This window comes from Bison bison, unplaced genomic scaffold (assembly GCF_000754665.1).
Source record: "Bison bison bison isolate TAMUID 2011002044 unplaced genomic scaffold, Bison_UMD1.0 scf7180017864213, whole genome shotgun sequence".
NCBI classification, from domain to species: domain Eukaryota; kingdom Metazoa; phylum Chordata; class Mammalia; order Artiodactyla; family Bovidae; genus Bison; species Bison bison.
The window spans coordinates 6,452,313-6,460,078 of record NW_011494785.1 but is presented as its reverse complement, the minus strand read 5'-3'; the positions used below and the strand labels follow the sequence as shown (position 1 = coordinate 6,460,078).

The following is a 7,766-nucleotide window of genomic DNA, read 5'->3' as shown; positions in this document are numbered from 1 at the left end:
TCCCTGTCCAGTGGTGAAGGAAATTCAGGAGAGGAAAGAATTCCTGGCTGACATGGAGGCCCTGGGGCAGGGCAGACAGTACCGCGGGATCATCCTTACTGAAATCTCCCAGGTAGGAGAAGCTCCAGGGAAGGCGGACGGGACGTGAGTGCGGGGGACAAGACGCAAGCCGAAGTGAGGGTTCACTGGGGCCGTTGCGGGGGTCCCACTCTAGTCTCACATCCGCCCTGACACCCAGCTTTCCCCAATGCTATTTGCAGAAACTGCAGGAAATGGAAGGCATTGACCACAAGAGGAGTGAGGAACTTAGGAAGGCTCTTGCCACCACTTAATCTACCACCCGCCCCCCACCCCCCAGAGGGCGGGGGAGCCCACCCCCTTGCCGAGCAGGGTCACCCCCAGGTCAGCCCACCCACCCTGCCCTTCAGCCATGGAAATGGTTGTATAGCATTGCCCCCACCTACGGTACCCTGGACACAGCACCCTAGAAAATGGACCACATCTCAGAAAATGAGCTGATTCTCCTCCAGGCTCTGCCCAGGGATCTGGGGTCAGCTGAGCCTCTGAGACCAGTCACAGATCCAGACACCCACACACACACTTTCCCAGTCTTTTCTCGGGGAAAGTCACACACACACACACACACACACACACACAGTGAAAGCAAGTCCAGACACACACACACAGAGATATGCACACACAGTGAAACCAAGTCCAGGTCTTAACCATCTTGGGTGTGTGTCTAAGGGTGTCCACCAGGGCCTCTTCCCAACACCTCGCCCACTGTGTGTCCCTGTGTCCCACACATTAGGTTTTCTGAACTTATTAATGAATATGATTCCTTTCTTCCTACCCGTCTTAGGACCTACTTATTTGACTTCTTACAGCCTTGGACAAATATTTAACCACTATGATTAACTGGCTAATAAAACACATTTACCGTAGGTCATTACACACACCATTTTGTTTTCAGAGGGATAAGGCTTATTTGTTCAAGGAGTTAGAATTTTTCAAGCCCAGTTGGTTTTTAGCTGTTTTTTTCCAGTAAAAATGGAACCAAGGCTCCCAGAGCAGCCCATGGGCGGGTGCTGTGCTAGGCAGCCGTGTCACTCCTGGCTGACTCCCTCAGTAAACACCCACGATGGTTCATCATCCCTGGTGAAAACCAGGACTCACCCAGAGACTCCGACCAGAGGCATTTAACCAGCAAGTGGCCTCCCCGGGATTCAGAGTTAGCTTTCAGTCTTTCCACCACCAAACCCACAACCCACAGAAAGAAACCCAAAGGGGTGGGAGGGATCCAGACCGGAGGAGCCCTGCTTCAGAGATCCACCCCCAGCCCGTGCGTCTGAGCCCGCCCACCTCATCTCCAGCAGCTTGCCTGTGAGGCCTGGGTGGCTGAGATGTCCACCCACAGGAGTTGCGTCCCGGGCCTGGCACACAGCACGCAGCAGTCCCCACAACTCTGACAACCACAGGCCTCACGCTCTCCAGTATCCTGTCATTTTCCCATCCCCGTAAATCAAAGTATTTCAGAAATTTCAACCAAGCCTCCCACTTGGAGGGATTCATATAATCCTCTCAGGCCACATGACCCCAGTTGGGGTTTGCAGAATAAACATGGTCCTGCAGCCACAAACAAATAAAACAGAGAGGACCAGCTCAAGGGCTGGGGCTCCGGAACATTCCACGGGAAGCCTGCGTCCATACTCCCTCAAGAAGCCAAGGGCTCAGGGTGCAACCTGAGGAGGACAGCCGTCCTCTACCTTGAAGGACATGGTAGCATGTACCCTTGATTTCAGTTCAAGTCAGTTTTACAAAGTACACACACGCTCCACTGGATTTCCAGTTTCTTTTGAAAAATGCAAAGATCTGGCCCCACTGGGCCCACATCCCACAGGCTACAGTTGACTTGGGTGAGGGACAACCTCCCCCTCTGGTTGCAGTGTATCCACCCCAGTTCACCCCAGTCCCCACCACCCAGGTGTCCTGACACCAAGGCAGCCTGACGGGGCTGCCCCGCAGGACGCATCCAGCCTGGGTTCGCCTGTGTCACCTGCCTGGCCCCCGAAAGGCGCTGGAGCTGGTGACTCCAGCAGCAGGTCAACAGGCCCGTCAGGAAGGAGACGGTCAGAGGCGGCACCGGTCCCTGCAGAAGAAGGCGTCCTGCCCAGGGGCAGGGAGAGAGGGGCCAGGGCCCCCGGCAGTGGACAGCCCCTCCACGCCCTCCTGGGTCAGCGGAGATGCCAGCCAAGAGGCACAGCGGAGGCAGGGAAGAAGGTAGGCCTGGCAAGGGGAGGGTGGCCCAGGGCTGCAAGGCACTGGCAGCTGAGGTGGTCTCTGTTTATTGTCAGTGAGGAAAACCCTCTCAAGTTAATACAGTGTGATCTTTCCCCAGAGGCGTGCTGAGGGAAGGGCCCTAAAGGCACCCCGGAAATAGCTTATGGCAACAGTGCTTTGCCCCAAGAGCTGCTGGGCACGTCCCCTGGGGCGAAGGTGCTGGTCCCCATCGGCTCCTCCTCTCCCACAGCCATCTCGGGGTGAGCGGCCATTAGTCCTTCGGAGGCGACAAAGTCGGGAGGGAACAGACAACAGGCGCATGTGAGGAGACAGGCTGGCGCTGACCACCCAGGGGCGGGTCCGCCGCACCCCAGCCCTGGGGTGGCGGGGAGAGCCTACAGGAGGGGCCGGGGGCCACGGTGTGGGGTGAAGGGCCAGGGTTAGCACCTACAGGCAGCACGCCCGCCTGCTGCTGGTCTGGGGCCCGCCCGCCTCCCCCGAGGCCCTCCCTTGGCGGGCTCAGCTCTCAGGCACCCCACCCACCCCAGCACCCTGTCTCGGGCAGGGACACTTCCTGCGGAATGAGGGGAGGTGAGGGATGCACCTCCTAAGACTTCAAGGAACAAAGTGAGGGGTCTGTCCATCAGGCCCCTTCGGGTCTTGAGGACACAGTAACTACCTCCAACTTTAATTAAGAGACTTCATAAATAGAGCTCCTGAGCGCGGAGAAAGAGAGGCAAGGCCGCCTGCCCTGACAGGACGACAGGGACTCAGACCCAGGACGGAGGGGAGCGGGAAGGGGCCAGTGTGGCCGAGCCTGGCTTGCTGACCTGCCCAGAGGGCAGGAGACCCAGGCCAGAGGGTCCACCACGGGCAGACCCCCATGGGCAGACAGACCCTCCGCTCCCCTCTGCACGTGGCACAGGAGCGAAGCAGGACCAAGGGCAGGGGCTCGTGGGATGAGACTCTGCTCGCTCCTGGGGTCAGTCACAGCATCTGGAGTCAGGGGAGCCAGGCAGGGGGCTCAGAGGAGAGGGAAGAAAAACTCTTTGGCCCAGACCAGCCAGAGGACCCTGAGGAAGGAGAGGCCATTACCCAGAGGCTCCCTCCCCTAAGTCATCTTTCCTCTCGACTGATCCTGAAGGGACACAGAAGCCCCACCCCCGCCCCGCAAAGCGCAGCCAGTGGAGGGTGGTATCCCCGGCTGGCAGCCCGCGCCGTTAGCTCCTGTCTCCGGGGCACTTGCTCTTGGTATCACGCTTGTTTCCTAGCAGCTTCAGCACCTTCATGGTCTTGAACTTGCCCTTCTTCTTGCCCTCGGGCTCAGTCTCCTTCTGGAACTCTGCAGAAGGGAAAGGGCAGTCGATTGGGGCGGGAAAGGGCAGTCGATTGGAGCGGGCCAGGGAGTGGTAGTGATGGCCAGGGAGTGGCAGCCAACAGTCTCAGCCCACCACCACCACCACCACGTCGCCTGAAACTGTGGACATGTCCCTTCATACTTTTGCGTCTCCAGTTCTTCACCTCTAGGACGGGACCCCACCCCTTCCCAGAATTTCGGCAGGGATCGGGAGATGAGCACTCATGAAGGCATTTGGGGAGCCCTAGAGCACGGCTGATGTTTTATCTCTAAAAGCCTCTATTCCCCTATAGCTCTGTGGCTCACAACACAAACACTGACTGTCAGAGCTAGAAGAAACCGCAGAAATCATCTGGCCCAGTCCCTCACTTATTATGGACAAGGAAAATGTGAGTTTGAAACAGATTACCACCAACCAAGCTCTTTGTGGGTGCCAGGCCATGGCTAAGTGGTTTATACAGGTTATCTCAGTCATCCTCAGCACCCACCCAGGAGGTGGGTGCCTCTGTCACCCCATCCTGCAGACAAGGATAGTGAGGCCTGGAGGGGTGAAGCGCTGGCACAAAGCCACCAAGCTGGGACGCGTCAGAGCTGGGACCAGAATCCAGTCTAACTGGAGCCCAGACGGAACCACAAGGCCGCAAAATGAGTCACTGGGGGAACCAAGATAAGGCCCAGGCCTCCTGACTCCCAGTCCAGTGCTCTCTCAACAATTCTGGGCACTATCTTCTCCAAGGGCTGGGGGGGAGGGGGGGGTGACTGCTCTTTGAACCCACAGACCCCTCCTGAACCAGCTATGGATCTCAAGGAGGAATGCACAGCTCAAGGCAGACATGCCCTGGGAAATGGCCCTATAAGCCACCACCCTCCTTGTTGGTACCGTGGCATCCCACACCCATCTTCCTGGCCAAAGATGGCCTTCTTGGCAAAAGAAAGGCTTGCACACACTGTCCCTATGGGTGCCCCTTCCAACTCTGTGTTCAACCGGCTCCCCCCTACCCTGCAAGAGTTCAAACAGGCCAGAGCCCCAGGAGGGGCCTCACCTTTCTTCTTGATCATGGCTTCCAACATCTTATCTTCCTCTTCCTCCCTGAAATGAGACAGGGAAGCTGAGTGTCCCACAGGAGGAAGGGCCAGATAATCTCTCAGGCCCCTCCAGACTCTCTGAGTCCACACAGGTTGAGCAAGGGGGAGCTGGGATGGTTGGCAGTGAAGGTTTCATCCCCAAAGAAGCCCCGGGAACCCCGCCCCCAGCCAAGTCACCTCTGCCGGTCCTCATCCAGGCAGTTGACAATGGCGTTGCGCTGCTCGATGAGGGTCACGAGCTCTTGCATCAGCACCTTCTCTCGGCCCCGGTCCTCCTCTGTCCAGTCCTTTTCTGCTCAAGGAGAAAAGCCAGGGACATGAGGCCCAGGAAGCGAGGAACCTATGCCTAAGTGCTAAGGTGGCTGCAGACCAGCCCCACACTGGACATCATGAGGACAAGGAGGAGCCCAGATGAGTGGAGATTACAGTTTTTGGAGAAATAGAGGTTGTTGCAGAAGAGACAAAGAATACTAGTCTGCCTACCAAAGAAACTCTCCCAGGGGGGCTCCAAGAGGACCAGTACAATACAGGCTCTGCAAACAGAGACCAGCACAGGCCCAAGAGTTTCCCATTTATGTTCATGCGTTCATGCAACCAGTGTTCACCAAGTGGTTTCTTGGGGGAGGCAGGATTCAGGCTGGGCCTGCTGAGAGTTTCCGATGGCGGGCTGGCTGGAGTGGGGAGATATCAGGGAACCCCAGGGAGAACACATAGGAGAAGCAGTGTGACCCAAGAGGCATCCTCGGACATCCATCTAAGGCCAGGAAGGAGGGTGGACTAGAACGGACCCTGGGGGTTGGGAGACCTGCCAGGAAGTGTCCCTGATATCTCAGACACCTGCTGCCCTCCCCGCCAGTCTCCTGATTTCAAGAACCCAGGCCATCCCATAGAACCACAGCCTCAGAGACCCACCTGCTCCTTGGTATTCCTCTGACCCAGCCTGCAGACTTCTGGGGGACGGATGCCCCCACATATGACCTTCCTTCTACAACATCTGCCACTACAGGCCTCCTCAGCCCTCAGCCATGCCCCAAACCCACACCGCCTCCTCTTGCCAAAACAGACCAATGGCGCAGCATAGTTCTGGGGACAATGTGGGTTTCAGAGTCATCACTCCAGTTCAAAACCTACTCTGCTGTTTCTCGAATCTGGGTAAGTTATGTCTGCAACCTACATGGGGGAAAACTGAGGCTCAGGGAAGCTAAGTCCTTGACCAGTGTCACACTGCAAGGGTGGAGCCAGTGCCTATTTCCGGGCAGCCCCATGTCCCCAAGCTACAGCCCTTACAGTGTCTTACGGATCTCCAGCCCACCTGGGGCCTTTAAACCAGTATCACCCTCCAAAGGCGACAACCAGGACAGGAAGACAAGCCCAGGATGCACTGCCGTCTCACACAGGACTACAGTAGTAACACACACAAAAAGCCCAGGGCCAGGCTGGCCTGGAGAACAGAGGTGCGGGCCCCTCTCTGGCCACAAGGTGTCGCTGCGGCTCCCTCGGCATGGTGGCCACGCCCCAGCCTCCGGAGATTTGGGAATGACTCACAGAGGGCAGTGGAGGGCTGGGACATTCTGTGACTTCCCCAGGGGCATTCCTGACTCTGGGTCTCATCCAGCCTCCAGAGCTGCCCAGTCAATGGGAAAGCAGGGCTACCATCCCAGCCAGGAGGAGGGACTGCGTGTGTGCAGGCACACGGCCAAGTCAGACTCGGAAAGAAGCCCGGCTCCCCCACCAAGGGGATAGACTCAAACTCTCTGGCTCTCCATTTCCTCATCTGTTCAATGGGAAACAATGATTCCTAACCACCTGGGCCAGAGGAAGTGGTCAAAAGCCCTGGCTCCTGCCTCTGAACGTGCCACAGTCCTGCGGTCTCTCTCAGCCCACATCTGTGCTTCACACCATGTCGTGGCCAGACCCCAACTTGGTCACGTAGTAAGCATCAGCCCCTCTGAGGGCACAGTGCATTTCTACATCCCATCTTCTGGTCCTGAGAACACCCTCCCAGGTGGGCACCTCTGTTCCTGTGTCACACGTGGAGCAACTGAGACTGCGTGCCAAGCCTGGGATGTGCAGCCAACACACATCATAAGGGCACCAGCAAGTCCCCGCAGCGCACAGGACGGTGTGGCTCCACGCCCAGCCCCTCCCCCATCCCTCCCTCCCAGAGTCGCTCTGAGCCACGCTGTGCAGGGGGCCCTCCCAGCACCAGCAGAGTCTTGCCACGCTCTGACCTAACGGCCATGAGCCCAGAGCTGCCCCAGGACAGACACATGCTCTCCCTCACCCATTGAGGCAGCCCAGGGCCCTGGAGGCTGACTGCCCCCAACCCTACACCCCAGGACCTACCCACCCACACCTTCTGGGGGGGGAGGGGGCCAAAAAAGGTCAGTCTGCTCCTGGCCTTGGAGAGCTCCCTGCAGGCCTGTCATCCGACACACAGATGTCACAGCCCCATGCGGGTCCCCTCTCCCGTCTTGGCTTGAGTCTATTAACCCCCTATTAGGACCCAGACAGCACCTTCCGCCATGTCCTCTGGCCCTCTCCCACAGTCTGCCCAGGCCTCCCCATCAGGGCTCTGTCCATCCTTCCCCAGCCCACGCCTCCGTGTCACCAGGCCCCAGGGCAGGTGACCGGGGTCGGGGAGTGGCCGCCATCACCTGGCTTGTTGAGAAGGCACCGGAGCTCGTACTCCACGTCGGCCTGCCGCTGCTCCAGGTTCTGCTGCTTGAAGCTGGAAGGTGGGAAGAAGGTGACTGTTAGTTCTGCCCTGGCTGCCTGCCCTGCCCTGAGCTGATGCGGCAAGAAAGCGAAGATTCTCAGTCCTGAGCTCTGTGGATTCAGGGTCAGGAGAGCCAGGCGGGGACGGAGGGGAGGCAGGACTCACACGTAGATGAGCTCGGACTCCCGCCGAACCAGCAGGTGCTTCTCGTGGATGAGCTTGAACCAGTCCACCAGCATGTCGTCTTCACGGCCCTCTGCAAGCCAGGTGCTCACTGAGGCCAGGGCTGGCAATTGTCCCCATCCTCGAAGGAGCCATGGAGGC

The 7,766-nt window shown here is 58.3% G+C and overlaps 2 protein-coding genes across 2 annotated transcripts in view; one reads left to right on the top strand and one right to left on the bottom strand.

Annotated features, from left to right (window-relative positions):
- The window catches only part of LOC104992273 (chromosome unknown open reading frame, human C22orf23), an 8,752-nt gene extending 6,998 nt beyond the window's left edge, over positions 1 to 1,754 (top strand). The window contains exons 6-7 of the mRNA XM_010845083.1: positions 12 to 112; positions 261 to 1,754. Coding sequence (XP_010843385.1) covers positions 12 to 112; positions 261 to 332 — 173 coding nt within the window. The 3' untranslated portion in view covers positions 333 to 1,754. The remainder of the gene's footprint in view (positions 1 to 11; positions 113 to 260) is intronic.
- Positions 1,755 to 2,141: 387 nt separating this feature from the next.
- MICALL1 (MICAL-like 1) overlaps positions 2,142 to 7,766 on the bottom strand; it is a 34,508-nt gene continuing 28,883 nt past the window's right edge. Inside the window, exons 12-16 of the mRNA XM_010845223.1 lie at positions 7,608 to 7,707; positions 7,381 to 7,454; positions 4,901 to 5,015; positions 4,681 to 4,727; positions 2,142 to 3,622 (exon numbers count right to left, since the gene is read on the bottom strand). Of these exons, the coding sequence (XP_010843525.1) occupies positions 3,501 to 3,622; positions 4,681 to 4,727; positions 4,901 to 5,015; positions 7,381 to 7,454; positions 7,608 to 7,707 (458 nt within the window). The 3' untranslated portion in view covers positions 2,142 to 3,500. The remainder of the gene's footprint in view (positions 3,623 to 4,680; positions 4,728 to 4,900; positions 5,016 to 7,380; positions 7,455 to 7,607; positions 7,708 to 7,766) is intronic.